Source organism: Hemiscyllium ocellatum, chromosome 3, assembly GCF_020745735.1.
Source record: "Hemiscyllium ocellatum isolate sHemOce1 chromosome 3, sHemOce1.pat.X.cur, whole genome shotgun sequence".
Lineage (NCBI taxonomy): Eukaryota > Metazoa > Chordata > Chondrichthyes > Orectolobiformes > Hemiscylliidae > Hemiscyllium > Hemiscyllium ocellatum.
The window spans coordinates 5026491-5049371 of NC_083403.1; the positions used below are offsets into that span (position 1 = coordinate 5026491).

At 45.4% G+C, this 22881-nt stretch overlaps 1 protein-coding gene across 1 annotated transcript in view; it reads right to left on the reverse strand.

The window, feature by feature from the left end:
• LOC132832876 (dynein axonemal heavy chain 6-like) overlaps positions 1–22881 on the reverse strand; it is a 670564-nt gene that overhangs the window by 527259 nt on the left and 120424 nt on the right. Inside the window, exons 15-21 of the mRNA XM_060851082.1 lie at positions 17748–18144; positions 14094–14281; positions 10100–10345; positions 9652–9773; positions 8675–8846; positions 4669–4773; positions 1867–1985 (exon numbers count right to left, since the gene is read on the reverse strand). Of these exons, the coding sequence (XP_060707065.1) occupies positions 1867–1985; positions 4669–4773; positions 8675–8846; positions 9652–9773; positions 10100–10345; positions 14094–14281; positions 17748–18144 (1349 nt within the window). The remainder of the gene's footprint in view (positions 1–1866; positions 1986–4668; positions 4774–8674; positions 8847–9651; positions 9774–10099; positions 10346–14093; positions 14282–17747; positions 18145–22881) is intronic.

A 22881-nucleotide genomic window follows, 5' to 3' on the forward strand; every position in this document is an offset into this window, starting at 1 on the left:
TCCTCAGATACTGAAGCAGACCATGTTCAAATGCAATAACATCTGGATAATATCCAAGCTTGGACTGACAAGTGGCAAAGTAACATTCATACCAGATAAATGCCAGACCCTCTATTCCTGATGAAGGCCTTTCACCTGAAACGTGATTCGCTGCTCCTCGGATGCTGCCTGACCTGCTGTGCTTTTCCAGCACCACTCTGATCTAGACTCTGGTTTCCAGCATCTGCAGCCCTTGTTTTTACCTAAATGCTAGACAATGACCATCAACAAGAGATAACCTAACCGCCATTCCTTGACATTCTATTGTGTTACCATCACTGAATCTCCCACTATCAACATCCTGGGGGTTACCATTGACCAGCAACTCAACTGGACTCACCACATAAACACAGCGGCTACAAGAGCAGGTCAGATGCGATGAATATTGCCATGAGTGACCCACCTCCTGAATCCCCAATGCCTGTCCAGCATCTAGTGGGCATCACAGTGGCTCAGTGGTTAGCACTGCTGCCTCACAGCGCCAGGGACCTGGGTTCAATTCCAGCCTCGGGCAACTGTCTGTGTGGAGTTTGCACATTTTCCCTGTGTCTGCGTGGGTTTCCTCCAGGTGCTCCAGTTTCCTCCCACATTCCAAAAGGGTGTGCAGGTCAGGTGAATTGCCATGCTAAGTTGCCCATAGTGTTAGGTGCATTAGTCAGAGAGAAATGGGTCTGGGTGGGTTACTCTTCCGAGGGTTAAATACAATCGGAGCAGGAGTAGGCTATTCAGCCCTTCAAGCCAGCATCACCATTCATTATGATCATGGCTGAGCATCCACAATCAGTATCCTGTTCCTGCCATATTCCCATAACCCTTGATTCCATTTTCTTTAAGAGTTCTATCCATCTCGTTCTTGAACGTATCCAGAGACTTGGCCTCCACAGCCTTCTGAGGCAGAGCATTCCATACACCCACCACTCTCCGGGTGAAGAAGTTTCTCCTCAACTCTGTTCTCAATGGCCTCCCCCTTATTTTTAAACTGTGTTCTCTGGTTCGGGACTCACCCATCAGCAGAAACATGCTTCCTGCCTCTAGAGTGTCCAATCCTTTAATAATCTTATACGTCTCAATCATCCTTCTTGGTGTGGACTTGTTGGGCTGAAGGGGAATCTAATCTAATTTCCAAGGCACAAGTCAGGAATCTTATGGAATACTCCCCACTTGCCTGGATGAGTGCGGCCCCAACAACACTCAAAAACTCTGACACCATCTCGGACAAAACAGCCCATTTGATTGGCACTACATGCATAGCAATCACTTCTGCCTCCACCAACGCTCAGCAGCAGCAGTGTGTACTATCTACAAGTTACACTGCAGAAATTCAACAAAGTTCCTTTGCTAGCACCTTCAAAACATCCAGAAGGACAAGGGCAGCAGATCCATGGGAACACCACCCCCTGCAAGTTCCCCTCGAAGCCATTCATGACCCTGAATTGGAAATAGACTGTGGTTCCTGCACCTTTACTGTGTCAAAACCCCAGAATTCCCTCCCAAAGGACCTTGTGGGTCTCTGCAGCATATGGACTGATACGTTTATCTGTCATCCATGAGACCAATCTATTGCTCATGAAGTTCACTGGCTGGGAGTGATCAACTGAAAGAATAGGTATTTTCTGATCAAATGTGTTATACCACACCGCTGGAGTCAGTGAGAGTATAAACTAGGTCCGTTGGTCCAGCAAACGGTTTTATGTATGTTCTCCATCTGTGCCTTCTATGTCTCTATCTCTATGATTATTGACCATGCATGCCTAAAATCGATGGTAAGGGAGTGAAAATCAAGGAACTTACACAGAATGAAGAAATTGTATTAAATTAAGTTAGTACCTTGGCATGGGAAGATTCTCATTTTCTGCAGACTTGATCATTACCACAATGGGAGGTCTGGTCGCTTGCTTCACAATCTCCAGAGATCTGATATTTTCAAAACATTTGGCCAAATGGGGCTGAGGAAACGATGAAGAAATCAATTTCACAATCAATATAGCTAACCTTGCTAATGGGGAGCTCCTGGAGGGAGTGACATTTCCCAACTTTCATTAAGAGAATGATAGAACAATACAGCACAGAGGAGGCCACTGGGATCTTGCGATGGTCACAACTCTGTGAAAATATCTCTCATTAGTTCTCTCCCCAACTTCACCTTTTCCCCATTTCCCTGCAGATTATTCTCCTTCAAGTCTTTATCTAATTGTCTTTGGAAAGTCACCACTGAATCTGTTTTCACTACTCTTAAATACAATGAGTTCCAGATTACACTGTGAAATGTTATTCTTGTGTAGCCTCTGTTCTTTTGTCAATGACCTTATATAAAGATGGATTAAAATTGAGATCAATATGTCCAAACGTGTAGATGATATCAGGATTCTACAAGCATCCAATTAATTGAAATCAGAAGCATTTGTAAAACAAATAAAATTTGTCTGAAAATTGAGGCATTACTTTTATACAGTATCAATTTTTACAGCAGGAGCCAGCACTGGGTGAATACTAACAGGGAACTCTGGATGAATTACGACATACAGAACCTGCTAAAAACCAGACGTGAGGCCTTCAAACCTTCACAGAGCCATTAAGACAGCCAAGGACCAATACCGACCCAAACAGGAGACCCAGTCAGACACCCGGTGACTATGGCAAGGACTGAATGACATCACTGGTTCTAAAAAGAGACATTGCAAGATAGCAGACGATGACACATCCCTCCCAGACCGTCTCAACGCCTTCTATGCTCACTTTGAGCAGAATTTCGGCGGAGAGCTAACACCTATTCTGACAAGTCGTGACGAACCTATCCCAAGCCGTGCACTCAGAGCATGCACAGATCAACTGGCAGAGGTCTTCTCAGACATCTTCACCGTCTCCCTGCAGCAGGCCACTGTCCCTGTCTGTTTCAAGACAGCTAACATCATCCCTGTCTCTAATGAGGCTCATGCAGCATGTCTCATTGACCGTGTCCCTAACTTCGGTGGTCATGAAGTGCTTTGAAAGGCTGGTCATGGCATTAATCAACTCCAGCCTCCCCACTACTCTTGACCCAGTCCAATTTGCCTATCGGACCAACAGATCCACATCAGATGCCATATCACTTGCCCTTCACTCCTCCCTAGAACATCTTGACACCGAGAACAGCTAGATAAGAATCCTACTCATTGACTACAGTTCAGCCTTCAACACTATTATCCCCTTGAGATTGATTACTAAACTTAGTAATCTCAGACTAAGCCCCACTCTCTGCGACTGGATCCTCAGTTTCCTGACCCACAGGCCACAATCAGTGAAGATTGGGGATAATATTTCATCCTCACTAACACCCAACACTGATGACATCACCGTACTCAGTCAAATCTCAAATGATAATCACAAAGGCGAACCTCCCATCTATAGAATCCATCTACCAGGTCCACTGTCCAGGAAAGGCCCCAGCATGCCTAAAGATCCAAACCACCCTGGCAATGTTTTTCTACAACTTCTACAGAAGCTTGAACATGCATCAGCCATTTTCAAAACAGTTTCTCCCTGACTGTTGTTAGAATACTGAATGGAGTCACAAACTCTTAGCATTTGCCTGTACCTGTGCTTTTGTTTTCCTATTATTTACTATCTGTGCTACTTAACTCTGTGATCTGCCTGTATCACTCGCAAGACTAAGCTTTTCACTGTGCCTCGGTACACGTGACAATTAATTCAATTCAATTCACACTATCACATTTAAGAAAGAGTTCTCATGGTTTGTAACATTAGCTGTTCCAAAATATTAGTTACATTCAATTCTGCCTAGACTGCTGCAATTTGTTCAATGCATCACTCAAAATGAACAGGAGTTCAAAGGTGAAAAATGTGTTGCTGGAAAAGCGCAGCAGGCCAGGCAGCATCCAAGGAGCAGGAGAATCGACATTTCGGGCATAAGCCCTTCTTCAGGAATCCTGAAGAAGGGCTTATGCCCAAAACGTCGATTCTCCTGCTCCTTGGATGCTGCCTGACCTGCTGCGCTTTTCCAGCAACACCTTTTTCAGCTCTGATCTCCAGCATCTGCAGTCCTCACTTTCTCCTCGGAGTTCAAAGGTGACAGCCAATGAGAATAGAAGTGAGAGAGTACAAAGGAAAGAGAAACTGTGCTGCTAAAGGTAACTGAACCATATGGTTCTGTGCAGTTGGGGCTCAGGAAGGACTTTGAGCAGGTGGGCAATAGGATATTTCCACATGTGGCTCAGTCAAGATGAAAGGGGCACTGTTTTACTATTGTGGTTGCCTTTTTAGGACTGAGACAAGATTTGTCTTTCCCCTGAGTGTTGTACAACTTTGCAGCTTACAAAATCAGGAGGTGGTGGAGGTGTTGTCATTGAAGATGGAAGTTACCACAGAGGTGAATAGATTCTTGAGAGGCTAGGGAGGTTATCAGGGGTAGATGGGAATGTGGAATTCTAAACACAAAAGGATGAGCCATGGTTTTATTTGTGATACAGCAGAGATCTAATGGTCAACTTTGCTCCTGTTTCCTACATTTATCATCAGAAACACCTCATGTAGTTTATCTGCAATCTTCTATTCATCAGGGAATACAAGCCTGGTCTGTTCCACCTGTCCTTCGTTACGGAAGCGTTTTAGCCAGAGGTGATGTCTCCTTACCCGTATAGCCTCAGGGGTTTTGCTTTGAGACAGGATATCCAGCAGTTCACTGTTGCTAAGGAAATAAAAACGTGGGAAAGCGATCCTTTTGGCTTCCAAGTAATCCTGAAACAATAGCACATCGGATCAATTTCATTTAATTCATCTAAACATGCACATTCACAGCAGAGACTCTGACAGAAACATTGAATTAACAGCACAGGAGGAGGAATTTCAGAATTGGTCAGCTATTTAATTATTCCCACTCCCACTGCTCTTTCCCCACAGTCTTTCTGACCGTTCATCAAACTCCTTTTTGAAAGGTCACATTGGAATCTGCTGCCATTCCTATTTCAGGCAGTACATTTCAGTCTGTAACAACTTGCCAGAAATCAATAGGGCAGAGTTTCTGTGGAGTGACTGTTTCCTGCAGATTGCCATTTTGCCCTGGTCTTTTTTAAAACAAAGCCAGAGAGCTCCACACTTCCGACAGGAGACTTCCATCATGGCTCATTCTGATAAGTGTAAGGTTGGACTGATAAGGTGCCAAGTGGATACAGGGAGATGTCAAATGGATAAAGTCAATGGATGTCAAAGGGGAAGTGTCAAATGACCAAGTAGAAAGGGTACCAAGTGGATATGATGCAAGTGAGTAGCACGTAGAATTAGAATTAGAATTAGGTTTTATTGTCACATGTACTCAAATACAGGGATACATGAGTACAGTGATGGGCGTACATAACCATCATTTTCAGCAACATCTGAGGTACAAAGAGGCCAAGGTACAAAATCACAGAAATAAATTACAAGAATTAAGAACTAAAGTTAAAAGTTCAGCATTACAGCCTTTCTAAATCAGGAAAAGAAAAAGACAAAAAAGTAAAAGCAGACAGAGAGATGAGTCCATGCTGTCCCTCACCTAAAGGCCGGGAGACCGTGCTGTGTCTCACCTCGAGGCCGGGAGTCCGTGCTGTCCCTCACCTCGAGGCTGGGAGTCCGTGCTGTCCCTCACCTCGAGGCCGGGAGACCGTGCTGTGTCTCACCTCGAGGCCGGGAGTCCGTGCTGTCCCTCACCTCGAGGCCGGGAGACCGTGCTGTGTCTCACCTCGAGGCTGGGAGTCCGTGCTGTCCCTCACCTCGAGGCCGGGAGACCGTGCTGTGTCTCATCTCGAGGCCGGGAGTTCGTGCTGTGTCTCACCTCGAGGCCGGGAGACCGTGCTGTGTCTCACCTCGAGGCTGGGAGTCCGTGCTGTCCCTCACCTCGAGGCCGGGAGACCGTGCTGTGTCTCATCTCGAGGCCGGGAGTTCGTGCTGTGTCTCACCTCGAGGCCGGAAGACCGTGCTGTGTCTCACCTCGAGGCCGGGAGTCCGTGCTGTCCCTCACCTCGAGGCCGGGAGACCGTGCTGTGTCTCACCTCGAGGCCGGGAGTCCGTGCTGTCCCTCACCTCGAGGCCGGGAGACCGTGCTGTGTCTCACCTCGAGGCCGGGAGTCCGTGCTGTGTCTCACCTCGAGGCCGGGAGTCCATGCTGTGTCTCATCTCGAGGCCGGGAGACCGTGCTGTGTCTCATCTCGAGGCCGGGAGTTCGTGCTGTGTCTCACCTCGAGGCCGGGAGACCGTGCTGTGTCTCACCTCGAGGCCGGGAGTCCGTGCTGTCCCTCACCTCGAGGCCGGGAGACCGTGCTGTGTCTCATCTCGAGGCCGGGAGTTCGTGCTGTGTCTCACCTCGAGGCCGGGAGACCGTGCTGTGTCTCACCTCGAGGCTGGGAGTCCGTGCTGTCCCTCACCTCGAGGCTGGGAGACCGTGCTGTGTCTCACCTCGAGGCCGGGAGTCCGTGCTGTGTCTCACCTCGAGGCCGGGAGTCCGTGCTGTCCCTCACCTTGAGGCCGGAAGACCGTGCTGTGTCTCACCTCGAGGCCGGGAGTCCGTGCTGTCCCTCACCTCGAGGCCGGGAGACCGTGCTGTGTCTCACCTCGAGGCCGGGAGTCCGTGCTGTCCCTCACCTCGAGGCCGGGAGACCGTGCTGTGTCTCACCTCGAGGCTGGGAGTCCGTGCTGTCCCTCACCTCGAGGCCGGGAGTCCATGCTGTGTCTCATCTCGAGGCCGGGAGACCGTGCTGTGTCTCATCTCGAGGCCGGGAGTTCGTGCTGTGTCTCACCTCGAGGCCGGGAGACCGTGCTGTGTCTCACCTCGAGGCCGGGAGTCCGTGCTGTCCCTCACCTCGAGGCCGGGAGACCGTGCTGTGTCTCATCTCGAGGCCGGGAGTTCGTGCTGTGTCTCACCTCGAGGCCGGGAGACCGTGCTGTGTCTCACCTCGAGGCTGGGAGTCCGTGCTGTCCCTCACCTCGAGGCTGGGAGACCGTGCTGTGTCTCACCTCGAGGCCGGGAGTCCGTGCTGTCCCTCACCTCGAGGCCGGGAGACCGTTCTGTGTCTCACCTCGAGGCCGGGAGTCCGTGCTGTCCCTCACCTCGAGGCCGGGAGACCGTGCTGTGTCTCACCTCGAGGCCGGGAGTCTGTGCTGTCCCTCACCTCGAGGCCGGGAGTCCATGCTGTGTCTCATCTCGAGGCCGGGAGTTCGTGCTGTGTCTCATCTCGAGGCCGGGAGTCCATGTTGTCCCTCAACTTGAGGCCGGGACACGTGCTGCTTCTCATCTCGAGGCCGGGAGTCCATGTTGTCCCTCACCTCGAGGCCGGGAGTCCGTGCTGCGTCTCACCTTGAGCTTGAGAGTCCGTGCTGCGTCTCACCTCAAGGTCAGGAGTCCGTGCTGTTACTCACCTTGAGGCCAGGAGTCCGTGCTGTTCCTCACCTTGAGGCCAGGAGTCCGTGCTGCGTCTCACCTTGAGGCGGGTGTCTGTGCTATCCCTCACCTCGAGGCTGGGGGTCCGTGCTGTCCCTCACCTCGAGGCCGGGAGACCGTGCTGCGTCTCACCTTGAGACTGGAAGTTGGCACCATTTTGGTAGAGGGTGCACTTCCAGGTAAAAAGCTAGTCAGAATGCAAGATTTGCTATCTTGCATCCTGACACCTGGGTAAGGATCCATGATAGATCTGGGTGGGTGGGATGTCTCAGGTCTGTCAGGCATTGGGGAGTGTGGGTATCATGGTAAAAGAGCACTGGGGTGTTACATGCAGTGTTGGTTAGGAGCTGCCAGGTCCAGAGCAGGGATGTTGTGGGTAGACTGGGGAGTCCGTTCAGGGTCTGGGGATGTACCTGGTCTGGAGGAGTTGTGCTTGGCGGTGTGTGCTAAGTATGGGTTTTTGCTGAACAGTTAGCCAGGAATTAAACTGCGTGTTTGATGGTCTAACTTTTCCTGGATAATTATTATCGTAATTTCATCTTAATTTAAATCTCTAATTTAAATGCAGGTTTTGCAGGGTGTAAGGCATAGACAAATTACCCAGCAGGGTCTTAAATTCCTGCCAGTTCCTTTAGAATCCGGTACAATTGGGATTCTGCACATGGCCATCAGAAACCAACTGGGTTTAACTCATGCACAGTTTTTCATGTTTCTCCACCTTGCACCGTCAAAAGGAGGTTATCTGCTCATTTATGTCTTGGCTGTCTCTGGGAGCCTGAGGTTGCTGGTCAAGTAGAAACTGAGAGAATTTAAGCTCCAGAGACAACTTTAATTCCCATCATATAGCAGCTGCAGAAATGAAATTCCACTAATGAATAAAACTGGAATAAAAGTCAAGTTTCATTAATAGCGATTGTGATCCGAGCAGGCCATTGTAAAACCCACATGCCTTATTAATGGAAGAAATCTGTTATTCTCCTGACACTGGCCTACAAGTAACTCCAATGTAAATTTTAAATAGCTTTGTAAACCACTAAGCTGGAGGAGGCTCATCAACACCTTACCTATGGAGAATTAGGGGTGGGAAACAAATCATAGTCACAAAAATTGATAAAAATAAAGCTTGTTTGCAGTATGCATCTTGGCAGCTGGTATTTCATACCTTACAGAGGTGACTACACTTGAAAAAAGGGCACTGAATCAAGTCCTTTACTTAGGGTGTATTACCTCAAGACATTTCAGTATCTTTTCCAAGTTGGCATTGGTGGTCTGTAAAAGCTCAAGAACCCCTGATGTGGTGGTTATCTTCAGAATATTCGAGTTATTCTGAATTCTAATGATCATCTCATTCCATGCAGCATCAATGTGGCCAAACAGTTTGGTTTCTGTAGCCAGTTGCCTGTAATAACACAGCATCGTGTATGTTAAGTGCACATGTGCATTTGTGTCAGCAAAGTCTTCAGTACCACTGTTAGCTTCTGGTTCATCAAACTCTATGTGGACAAAAACAAATGGGGCGCAATCACTATCTAACTTAGATTGTGAACTTTATTCCCAAAGCAAAACAGTGAGTGATCGGAAGCCAGACATACTCAGATCTAATCACCCAATATCAATGAAATTGGGAATGATATTTGCACTTTCTCTGTTAAGTTCGTTAATGACAACTTTGCCTTTTCTTGGCAACTTAGATTAGATTAGATTACTTACAGTGTGGAAACAGGCCCTTCGGCCCAAAAAGTCCACACCGACCCGCTGAAGCGCAACCCACCCATACCCCTACATTTACCCCATACCTAACACTACGGGCAATTTAGCATGGCCAATTCACCTGACACGCACATCTTTGGACTGTGAGAGGAAACCGGAGCACCCGGAATAAACCCACGCAAACACGGGGAGAACGTGCAAACTCCACACAGTCAATCGCCTGAGTCAGGAATTGAACCCAGGTCTCAGGCGCTGTGAGGCAGCAGTGCTAACCACTGTGCCACCGTGCCACCCGCAGCTTGTCACAGTTGCTAGCAAAGACATGACTGGCTTGTATGCGAAGCATTCGAGATTGCATCAATGTATCGTCTGAGGGACCTGAAACATGTTGACACAAAATGAGTGCCTGAACAATTGCAGAAACAGAAGGGGAAGATGACAATGAACTTTCAAGAAATGAACAGTCTGGCAGAGACGACAGGATTGATTCTTACCTTTGAATATCAGGAGCTTGGAAAATGGGAGCCAGGTACAGCCAGTTCCGCTGACAGGTCATCAGTTCTTCCAGTGTATTTGCCATAATATTAAGTTTCCGGTCCCATTCATTCACCTCTTTCTGCACAAAGGATATTTTTTTAAAATTCAGGCTTGTCTACACTTACTACCAAAATATCCTACTGACACAGGTCTACAAAGAATAAATGTGTGACATTCCACACTCAGGATGAGAACAGGCCATCAAATCAATCTCACTGGTGCCATGACCATTTCTTCATACTTTTTGCCCTCCCAGCTCATAGAAGAGCCAAAATGGAAACACTATCCTGACGTCTGTTTCCAGCATCTAACCACACTGAGGGATTGGTGGCTTGTTCCCAGGGAATGTGTCATGGCTTTTTCATTGACATGTATTACTAGACACTTTCATTCAAAGCACTGTACCTTGATTGGTTCCACATAACGTGAACCCTTAATGGTGGAAATGGTGATTAAACTGTCCTCGAGCTGAGCGACAATCTCCTCCGTCGACCCAATGATTAATACAGTGTAAGTGTCCACCTGATGAGTCACCAGCTTGAAGCTGGTGTGTTTCCATAGGCTGCTGACCTTCTCCAGCATGTCTTTGAGAGTGGCTTCATTACTAGCTAGAGCAGAGATGTTAACAATTGCTTCCTTTCGCTGGAATATCTGGAAAAAGATTTGAAGGTAAGAAAAGGTTTGCAAACTCATTCAGATACTCACATCCTAAACTCAGTACTTTTCAAAAATGCTCAAAATCTGGCAGTCAAAATATGATCAGTGTAGGGAATTGCAAACTGAAAATATTTCACGGGGACTTGGAAACTGAACCTATTTGTAATATGACTATATTACACAGGGAGCTGTAGACAGGAGGTAATTTGGCAGGCTAATATAATGTAGACCCTTATTTCAAGGGGGTTGGAGTATAAGAACAGGTAAGGCTAACTGCAACTGTACAAGATGCTGGAGAGATCAAAGCTGGAATACCATGAGCAACTTTGGTCTCTTAATTTAAGAAAAAAATTATTTCATTAGAAGCAGTTCAGAGAAGGTTCACTAGGATGAAAACCAAAAGAACGGCAGATGCCATAAATCAGAAACAGAAATTGCTGGAAAAGCTCAGCAGGTCTGGCAGCATCTGTGGAGAGAAATCAGAGTTAACGTTTTAGGTCAAGTGACAGTTCTGAGGAAGGGAGATGTAGACTGAACGTAGTACACAGGGAGCTGTAGACTGAACACTTTATACAGGGACATGCCAAATGAAGATATCATACAGGGAGTTATAGACAATAAATTACAGAGGGAGTTGCAGAAATGACATACCCAACATGGTGTTGTTGAATGAATATATTACATGAGGAGTTGTATGATCTGAACCTGGTACGTGCACAGGAATCTATCCAACACAGTCCTGCACATACTCAGAAAGTGAACTTCCACATCCTTCTGCAGCAGAGAATTCCAAAGATTTACTATTCTCTGAATGAATACATTCCTCCTCATCTCAGTCCAAAATTGAGACAGCTGTCTCACAAAGTAGTCAAGTAAGAATCTGACATAGTCATACCTTACAGACAATGTCCCAGGCACAACCACCACGTTCCCTGGATATGTCCTGTCCCACTGGCAACAGACCCAGCACAGGTAGCAGCACAGTGGGATACTGTCAGGAGAGAGTTGCTCTGGGAGTCCTCAACATTGACCCAAGACCCCATGAAGTCTCAGGGCTTCAGGTTAAACATGGCCAAGGAAACCTCCTGCTGATTCCTATGTACTGTTCTGCCTTAGCTCCGTGTTGACAAACACATAGAGGAAGCACTGAGAATGGCAAGGGCACAGAATGTCCTCTGGGTGGCGGATTTCTGGCTCAGCAGCAGCACTACTGATTGAGCTGGCCAGGTCCTCGGTCTGCAGCAGGTGGTGAGGGAACCATCAAGAGAGAATCTGCCAGCTGCAGATGCACCAGCTGCAGAACCTGGTGAAGTCACTCACCATCCTGACTTGGAAATATATTGCCGTTCCTTCAGTGCTGCTGGGTCAAAATCCCAGAATTCCCTCCCTATGGTTATTGTGCGTCAACCCAATACTCCAGTGGTTCAGGAAAGCAGTTCATCACCACCTTCTCATGGGCAACTAGTGACAGGCAATAAATGCTGGCTATCCAGTAAAGCCCACATCCCACAAATGAATTTCAAAAAACCCTTAAACATTTAGGAAAAATTTAAGGATCAAATTTCTAGACTGTTTGGATGGAGTTTATTGTTATAGCCATTCAATGTGAAAATTATCCACATGGCAGGATGTCTGAATGTAGCTGCTGGCACATTGTCATGACTTTGATGAAGGAAAACGGAAGTGTTCAGTGGTGAAAGAAATGGACTGAGGTGGACTCTAGCATTGAATGTTTGCATGCTTAGGTTTAGTAGGAGAAAGTGAGGACTGCAGATGCTGGAGATCAGAGCTTAAAAATGTGTAGCTGGAAAAGTGCAGCAGGTCAGGCAGCATCAAAGGAACAGGAGAATTGATGTTTCGGGCATAAGCCCTTCTTCAGGAATGAGGAGGGTGTGCCAAGCAGGCTAAGAAAAAGGTAGGGAGGAGGGACTTGGGGGAGGGGCGTTGGGAATACGATAGGTGGAAGGAGGTTAAGGTAAAAACAATGACTGCAGATGCTGGAAACCAGATTCTGGATCAGTGGTGCTGGAAGAGCACAGCAGTTCAGGCAGCATCCAACGAGCAGCGAAATTGACGTTTCGGGAAGGAGGTTAAGGTGAGGGTGACAGGCCGGAGAGGGGGTGGGGGCGGAGAGGTCGGGAAGAAGATTGCAGGTCAGGAAGGCGGTGCTGCGTCTGAGGGTTGGGACTGAGAAAAGGTGGGGGGAGGGGAAATGAGAAAGCTGGAGAAATCTGCATTCATCCCTTGTGGTTGGAGGGTTCCTAGGCAGAAGATGAGGTGCTCTTCCTCCAGGCGTCGTGTTGCTATGGTCTGGCGATGGAGAGGCCAAGGACCCGCATGTCCGTGGCGGAGTGGGAGGGGGAGTTAACGTGTTCAGCCACGGGGTGGTTGGGTTGGTTGGTCCGGCTGTCCCAGAGGTGTTCTCTGAAACGTTCCGTAAGTAGGTGGCCTGTCTCCCCAATGTATAGGAGGCTACATCAGGTGCAGTGGATGCAGCAAATGATGTGTGTGGAGGTGCAGGTGAATTTCTGACGGATATGGAAGGATCCCTTGGGGCCTTAGGGGGAAGTGAAGGGGGAGATATGGGCGCAAGTTTTGCGTTTCTTGCGGTTGCAGGGGAAGATGCCAGGAGTGGAGGTTGGGTTGGTGGGGGTGTGGACCTGACGAGGGAGTCGCAGAGGGAGTGGTCTTTCCGGAACACTGATAGGGGAGGGGAGGGAAATATATCCTTGGTGGTGGGGTCTATTTGGAGGTGGCGGAAATGACGAAGGATGATACGATGTATCTGGAGGTTGGTGGGGTGGTAGGTGAGGACCAGTGGGGTTCTGTCCTGGTGGCGATTGGAGGGGCGGGGTTCAAGGGCAGAGGAGCAGGAAGTGGAGGAGATGCGGTGGAGAGCATTGTCAACCATGTCTGAGGGGAAATTGCGGTCTTTGAAGAAGGAGGCCATCTGGGTTGTTCGGTATTGGAATTGGTCCTCTTGGGAGCAGATGCGCCGAAGGCGAAGGAATTGGGAGTATGGGATCTGTCTCTCTACCGTCACTCTTGGCTTCTGATGTAAAGTCCCATGTGTTTGTGAATCTCTCTGTGTCAGCACCAAACACATTTTCACACCATTCAGCAGTACATCCTGACCACAGTCTGCAGAGCAAAGCTACCACACCATCAGGAAGCAGGGACCAGAGTGATATGTACACATGGCATTGGGTCATCTTGACATCTTCGTCCCTCCTCATTCAACATCCCTGATGTTTAGCTCCCTCAGTGTATAAAGGCTAGCTGTAAAGAGTGTCCAGCAGTGGCTGTAGGAGGGAGGTGTAACATTCAGAGAGGGTCGATGCTGCAGGATGGCCAGGAAATCAATACGCTGTGACTCTGTGTGCTGTATACTACAAATTTCTGTGACCAATCTTCTCTCCTTTAAAAACCCCATGTCCAATGTTTGCTGCAACCCCGCTCTCACTCTGCTGGAATCTCTTACCCTGCCCATTGTGTATTTTTAATTTCCAGCACGACAGAAACTCACAAGGAATGCTCCTTTGCCTATGCCTTCCCATCTCAGCATGAATATATTGGCATGCCCCAAAAAAATACGCATCCCATTCCACTAGCCCATCCTGCTAATTCCATAGGTTGCTCACTTCTCCAAGACCCAGTGTAACCAGGGCCTATACCTGGCTAGCTTTCAGCATCTGATGAATGGGGTGACTCCATCTATCAGCCCAGGTGGAGCAGGCCTTACCCTCAGCTTAGTGAGGTTGTCCAGAGTGAGGTTTCTGTCCTTGATTGATCGACCAATGGTGTATTCAATGGCTTCCCAATGCTGTGATTCCAGATAGGGGTTCCTCAATGCCACAATGACCGGGAGTGTCTCTTTAAAGTCAAAGACAGCCTGTTTCTGGAGAGGAACGATATCATTCGCTGGCAATCCTAAAGGAGTTTACAAAATCCCCTCATTAATAAAATGCAATGAGAGCAATAAAAAAATGAAATACTCACTGTGTAACAAACTGCTGCTGGAAGTACTGGCAAAGGGAAACAGGCTATGAACAACAGGACAACAACATTGACAGCAACGGGTCATTCGTAGACATGTCACCCTTCCTTCAGTGTCAATGAGTCATAATCCTCAAATTCCCTCCCGAAGGGCATTGACAAATGATTTATTTATTGTCACTTACCTTTTACAGTGAATAATGCAATAAAATACCATGAACAGTCATTACAAATCTACAGGACATGGACTGCAGTGATTCAAGAAAGCAGCTCACCCCCGCGCACCCCCCCCCCCACCTTCTCAAGGACAACTTGGGATTAGCAAAAATGCTGGCCAGCCAGCCATGCCCTCATCCCACGAGCAAATTTTTAAAAAAGCACTCTAGATTTCCTGGTAGGCCCCTAATTAGTTTTGATTGGCTCCAGCCTAATTCATGAAACAATAAAGTTGGAAGATCATAAGATATAGGAAGAGAATCAGTCGATTCGGCCCATTGAGCCTGTTCCACCATTCAATCATCTCAACTCCATTCTCCTGCCTTCTCTCCACCACCTTTCACCTCCTTACTAATCAAGAACCCATCTATCTCTGTCTTAAATACACTCAATGACCTGGCCTCCATAACCTTCTGTGGCAGTGAATTCCATTGATTCCCAACTCTCTGGCTGAAGAAGTTTCTCTGTATCCACGTTCTAAAAGGTCTTCACTTTACTCTAAGGCTGTGTCCTCGGGTCCTATTCTCTCCTACCAACAGAAACAGCTTCCCAATATCCACTCCGTCCAGACCATTCAGTATTCTGTAAGTTTCTATTAGATCCCCCTTCATCTTTCTAAACTCCATCGAATACAGAACCACAGTCCTCAAATGTTCCTGATGTGTTAAGCCTTTCATTCCTGGGACTATTCTCATGAACCTCCTCTCAATACAGTCCACAGCCAGTACATCCTTCCTGAGATATGGGGCCCAAAACTGCACACAATACTCCAAACCTGGTCTGATCAGAGCCTCATAGAGCCTCAGACGTACATCCCTGCTTTTATATTCAAGTCCTCTCAAAATAAGTATCAACATCGCATTTGCCTTCCTAACTATTGATTCAATGTGTAAGTTTACTTTTCTGAATTTTCTCCCCATTTAGAAAATAGTCTCAGATTTCTCCAGTTTCCTCATTTCCCCTCCCCCCACCTTGTCTCAGTCGGTTCCCTCTACTCAGCACCGCCCTCCTAACCTGCAATCTTCTTCCTGACCTCTCCGCCCCCACCCCACTCCGGCCTATCACCCTCACCTTGACCTCCTTCCACCTATCACATCTCCATCGCCCCTCCCCCAAGTCCCTCCTCCCTACTTTTTATCTTAGCCTGCCTGGCACCCTCTCCTCATTCCTGATGAAGGGCTTATGCCCGAAACGTCGAATTTCCTGTTCCTTGGATGCTGCCTGACCTGCTGCACTTTAACCAGCAACACATTTTCAACTGTGATCTCCAGCATCTGCAGACCTCACTTTTTACCCGATCATTCTCTAAAGTGCCTGTGTTCACTTTGGCTTCTCTTCCTTTTAATATATTTAAAGAAGTTCTTGCTGTCCATCTTGATATTATTTGCAAACTTACCTTCAACGTTTATTTTCTCCCTCCTTTTTTTGGTCATTTTTATTTGCTTTTAAAACTTTTCAAATCCTCTGGCTTTCCCCTAATCTTTACTATATTGTTTATTTTTCTCTTTCAATCAGAGGCTAACTTTCACATCCCTGGTTGACCATTGTTGGCATACACTTCATGGAATTCTTCTTTTTCCCTGGAAAAGTTTTTATTGTAAGCTTTTCTTAAATATCTGCAATTGTCTATGCTGCTAACATCTTTCCCAGCTCACTCCAACCAGCTCTGCTTTCATTCCTTTGTAATTATCCTTAATTAAGTTTAGCACAGTTGTTTCCAACCCTCTCAAACTGAATGCTAAAGTCTACCATGTTACGTTTCCAATGGGATCTTTTACTCAAGTATCATTTATTAAATAAAGTTGCCATAGTCCCAGAGGACCATAGGGTTGCTCTCATATTAGAGCGAGACCACTGGCGGTGAGTTTACCCTGAGGGTTACCATACCTCAGGCAAAGAGCAAGAACAACATTCATGGTAACCTCAGCCTGAATAGGAATTGAATCCATGCTTTTGGCATCACTGGGCATTGCATCTAGCCAACAGAACTAAGCAATCCCTGTGCTAACTCTGTTATTAATTAAACCTGCCTCATTATATCAGATCGAAAATAACCTGCTCCCAGGCTGCATCCACAAATATTGTTTGAAGAAACTGTTCCGAATACACTCCATGAATTGTTCCTCATGGTTACCTCATCTGATCTTCCTATCCCAATCTAAATGAAGATTAAAGTCACCCATGGTTAACGTACTGCCCGCATTACCTGCTGATTTATTCTCTGTCCCACTGTATAGCTACTGTTAGGGGCCTATGGACTCCCTGAGCAGTGTCTTCTTTGCTTTATTTTTCTTACCTCCAGTTGTATGGATTCTACATCTTCCAAGATCATTTCTAGCTATCCTACTTATTCTATCCCATACCAACAATGCCAACCCTACCCCCACCCCTCTTTGCTTTCTTAAATTCCATTTGAAAAGCGACAAAGTCCTGAATATTTAGTTCCCAGCTTTGATTTCTTAAAACCCTGAATCTGTAATGGCTATATAATCATACCTGTTAATCTGTATGTGTGACATTAATTCATCTATTTTGCTCCTAATACATGTGCACTTAAATAAAGAGTAATTAATTTTGCCTTTTATTTCTTTTAACCCTTTAATGGTCCTTTTTGCCAATTATCTCTGATGCCTGACCTTTCTGCCATGATTTAATTAATTATTGAAAGTGCATCTTTCTACTGAATCCAGCAAAATTAATATGTCATATTTGAGAAAGGTTCCATCAGGATATAAGCTATTAATTTATCTGTGGTACTGAGAAGTATAGAACAGGATGCTCATATGCTGACTACTGGTCTGTGCTGTGTGAACCAGTCTCAACAGAGTTGCCTGAATGGAGGAAAAAAATTATTTCAGCCCCTGTTCCCGGGGAAAGGTAGGAAACTTAACCATCCAGAGAACCTGCACCTCACTAAGCTACAGAGACATCTGCTGGCATGTCACTGATTTCAGCTCTGCTGAAATGGCCCCCATGGCCAGACAGCATGACAACACTTAGTGTAGGCTTGTGGATGAAGGACAGCCATTGGGCAAGATAACGGTCAGCAAGGAGCCATGTAGCATTAACAACTTGGGAATATGGAACAGTCCACTGACAGACAACGATGCTTCTCATCTTGTATTCTTTAGCACGGGAAATAAAAAGCAAATATGTCTGAACAAGCAGGTTATGAAACACCAACCTTTTTCCAACATGTAGATTGTCTGTGTGAACCTGTTGACATCCTTTTGAATCGTGTCCACATTCAGTTCATTAAACAATGTGTCAGTCCAATGCGAGTAGAGCTTCTCCCATTCACCCTTCGACTCCCACAGCAGTTTCCTCAACATTAACTCATACTCAGTTTCAGACAGCAGCACATTCAGAGCCTGAGTGCTCTTCCCTCCACACTTCTGTAAGGTGTGAATACTGCTGGCAGTGGAGGTGCCTGTGTTGTCCGTAGTGCAGAAACGATCTTGATAGTTGCTGTAGCTTCGTGCCTTATTGGCTATTGTTGAGATTTCAGCCATCAAGGCATTAATGTCTTCTAGGGCTTTTTGTGGAGATGTCTCTGACTGGAGAAGTGTGGGATTTCTTACCTGAAAAATCACAACAAATTAATGGATCAGCTTCAGATTTCATCACCTGCAACATCTTACATTTATGTAGCATCTTTAAAATAAACATTTAAACATGAACAAAAGCTCCATATTCCAGATTGATTGATTACTTGATTTATTGTCACGTGTCCTGAGACACAGTGAAAAACTTTGTTTACAACAGAAGATGATTGTGACTCCATTACAGGAAGGCTGTCTTTTACTGTATGTGGCATTGATGGTCAGTTTCAAGTAGAAAACTAACTAGTAGAGTGTCACAGAGATCAATGCTGGGTCCAAAGTGTTTAGAATCTATATTAATGACATAGGGGTAGGAACAAACTGTACTGCAGTTATTTTTGCTGATGATACAAATATAAGTAGAAAAAGCAAGTTGTGAGGAGTCACAAAGTGTGTGAAAAGAGATAGTTCAAGTGAGTACAAAAAAAATTGGCAAATGCAGCATGATGTGGAAAAATGCGAGATTGCCCACATTGCTGGGAAGAATGCAAAATAAAAATATTAGTTCTCACAGCAAGTGGTTTTGTGCCTGGAATGCACTATCTGGATCAGTAGCTAAACAAAAAGACAGAATGGGAAATAAGAAAAGCGATAGGTAGAGAATTCAAGGGCAAGAATTAAACACAGCCACAGTGAAATGCAATGAGAATTAGGCAAGGCCTTGTATCTTGCCACATAAAACATTTGCAATAAAGAGGATAAATTAGTTATGCAATTGGATAGAACCAGGTATAACAGGGTTTGGATTACAGAGTCATGGCTGCAAGGTGACCAGGGATGGTAACTGAATATCTAGGAGTATTCAGTATTTTGGAAGAAAAGATGAAAAAGAAAAGGAGGCAGGATTAAAGAAGACATAAAAGCAATCGTGCAGAAGGATATTACCTCTAGTGAAATGGAATCTATATGAGTTAACCTTAGAAATATAGAGAGCCAAAAAAAATGGATGTTTTATCCAGACCCCAAAACTACAATGGCAATGTTGAGAAAGACTGTAAACAGGAAATTACAGTTGGAAGCAATAAAGATACAGCTGTATTTCTGGACAACCTTAGCCTCTGTCTAGATTGGGCAAATCAAATAGGGAGCAATATTGTAAGAGGGAATTCCTGGAGAGTGTATAAAATAGTTTTCTGGGTTAATGCATTGAGGAATCAACCACTGAATAAGAAATCTTTGACTGGGCATTATGTAAAGAAAAGGAATATTTGGCAATGCAGCTGTGCGAGGTACCTTGGGGAATATTCACCATAATAAGATAAAATTCCTCATTAAGGTGGAGAACGATATAGTTGATTCTGAGACTACAGTCCTGAATCTAAATTTTAAAAATTGACAATGGCATGAGACATAAGCTGGTGATGATTAATTTGGGAAAGTTACTTCACAGGATGACAGCGGTTAGGCAAAGGCCAACATTTAAAGAGTGCATGAAAGAGATGCAACCATTGTTTATTCCTGTCTGGCACAAACATAAAATGGGAAAGATAAAGGTAGCCTGGTTATGGCTAACCATGGAAATTAGGAATAGTATTCAGCCCTTTTTGTCTATTATTCCTAAATACTGAATAATCCTGGATATTCAGTTTCCATCCCTGGTCATCCCATATCCACTTCTCTATTATCCAACCAAATCATATCTGTTTATATCTATTTCAGCAACTAATTCATCCAGGAAAAGAGTATATAAATTATCCAAATAAAAGCAACAGACCTGAGGATTGGAAGCAGTTTAGATTTTAGCAAAGCAAGGCAATGAGATTGGTAAAGAGCAGGAATAGATTGTGAAAGCATGCTTGCAAGAACAAGCAACTGCTTGTAATAACTTCTATGTGAAGAGATAAAGATTAGATAAGACAAACAGAGTAAATCAGTATTAGTAGGGAAATGGCATTGAGGAAATTGATAGGATTAAAGACCAATAAATCCCCAGAACCTTATATATTCCATCTGAGAGTACTTACTTGGATGCATTGATGGTCACATTTTGAAATTCTATAGTCTCTCTGACAGTTCCTATGAACTGGAGAGTAGTTAATGCAACCCCATTATTAAAAAAGTTAGATAGTCAAAAAACAGGGAATTATAGATTGGTTAGACTAATATTGGTAATAGGGAAAATATTGTGGTCCATTACAAATTATATACAATATCATTTTCAGTTCAGGACCATATTGACTAAAGGTTATAAAACTGGGGCGTAATGTTATAGAAACCTGTAAAATTCTAACAGGTCTATACAGATAATCAGAGGAAGGATATTCCTAACAACCAGGGAGTGCAGAACCAGAGTTCACAGTTTAAGAATACTGAGATGAGGATATATTTCTTCACCCAGACAGACTTGAGCCTGTGGAATCCTCTGACACAAAATGTGGTTAAGATCAAAACATTGAATGTTTTCAAGAAGGAGACAAATACAGGTCTTAGGGCCAATGGGATCAAAAGTTATGGGAGAATTTGGGAACACGGAACTGGATGATCAGCCAAGGTCATATTGAATGGGGAAGCAGGCTTGAAGGACTGAATTGCCTCCTCCATTCTTATGTTTCTGTATGATGGAGGCAGCTTCAATTGAGGCATTGATGATTACTTAGATGGAAGCAATGGGAACAGGGCACAAGAGTGGCACTTGGTCCTGATGCTCATTTGGAGAGAAGATATAGACAAAATGAGCATTCTCTGCACAATGACAATTTGGTGATTCTGCACCTTAAACAGAAACAGACTGCAGAATCCCCCAGCTTCTGGATGGCCTTCCAGTATTCACATCTCTCAGGTCATATTTAAAACCCAAGGTACACAGCTCTTAAACATTTACAGACCAGGAACATGCCCTGACACTGATGGTGCTTGTCTTTTATCACCTAAGATATGGCCCAAAGGATTGGAAAGTTCCTTCCCCACTTTATGTACAGGAATGTGGAGGCACTGGTGGAAGGACTGGTGGAACAAAAGCAGTTGTTTATCCTGCTGATTATCACAGAAAGCCCCGGTGACAGACTGAATCAACTTGACGCAAATTCCAGCCGGGGTCAGTGTTGTACACCGCATGAAGCAGGACACCAGCAAAACAGCAAAAAGGTCAATAATCCTCTATACTCCACGAGGATAAGTGCTACCATCCTCTCTTTGCTTATTCACACTCAAAGGGCCACCATTCACTGTGGAACAACTAAGCACCTGACTGAGTTGGACAGGTCTCTTGATTGACTTCATCCCACTAAGCACTGCTGCTTTTTAACATTTACAAGTGGTCATTTGCTCAAAGCACATGTAGTGTTTCTTTGTTCATTCTTCCGGAGGATGTGAGCTTTACTAGTTGGCCAGCATTTATTGTCCACTCCGAGAAGGTGAGCTATTGCCTGAATTGCTTTAGTTTTTCAGTGTGCATTCACCCACAATGCCATGGAGGGAATTCCAGGATTTTGATCCACCAGCATTAAGGAATGATGATCTGTTTCCAAGTCAGGAAGGTGTATCGCTTGGAGAGGAACCCATAAATGGTGATGTTCTCTGTTGACTCCTAGATGGTAATGGCTATGGGTGTGAAAGATGCTGTCTAAGGAGCAACTTTCCACACAATTGGAGGTGTAGTGGACAATACAGAAGGTTACTTCAGAGTACAATAGGATCTTGATAAGATGGACCAAGGGGCTGAAGAGTGGCAGATGGCGTTTAATTTAGATAAATGTGAGGTGCTGCATTTTGGAAAGGCAAATCAAGGCAGGACTTATACACTTAATGGTAAAGTCCTGGGGAGTGTTGCTGAACAAAGAAACCTTGGAGTGCAGGCTCATAGCTCCTTGAAAGTGGAGTCTCAGCTAGGTAGGATAGTGAAGAAGGTGTTTGGTATGCTTTCCTTTATTGGTCCAAGCATTGAGTATACGAATTGGGAGATCATGTTGCAGCTGTATAGGACATTGGTTAGGCCATTTTCGGGATATTGTGTGCAATTCTGGTCCCCCTCCTGTTGGAAGGAAGTTGTGAAACTTGGATGGGTTCAGGAAAAATTTACCAGGGTTGTAAGGTTTGAGATATAGGAAGAGGCTGAACAGACTGTTGCTGTTTTCCATGAAGCATCAGAAGCTGAGCGGTGACATTATAGAGATTCATAAAATCATGAGGGACATTAATATGGTGAATAGCCAAGGTATTTTCCCACAGTAGGAGAATCCAAAACTGGAGGGCACAGATCTAAGGTGAAAGGGGAAAGATTTAAACAGGACCTAACGGGCAACCTTTTCACGCAGAGGTAGTGCATGTAAGGAATGAGCTGCAGAGGAAGTGGTGGAGACTGGTACAATTACAATATTTAAAATGCATCTGGATGGGTATATGAACAAGAAGGGTTGAGAGGGATATGGGCCAAATGCTGGTAAATAGAACTAGATTAATTTAGGATATCTGGTTGGCATGGGCGAGGTGAGCCGAAAGGCCTGTTTCCATGCTGTACATCTCTATGACTCTAAAATCATGAGGGGCATGGATAAGGCAAATAGACAAGGTATTTTCCCTAAGATGGGGAAATCCAGACTAGATGGCATTTGTTTAGGGTGCACGGGAAAAAATTTAAAAGGGACCTAAGGGGCAACTTTTTCATGCAGAGGGTGATACGTGTATGAAATGAGCTGCCAGAGGAAGTGGTGGAGGCTGGTACAATTACCACATTTAAAAGGCACCTGGATGGGTACATGAATAGGGAGAGTTTCAAGA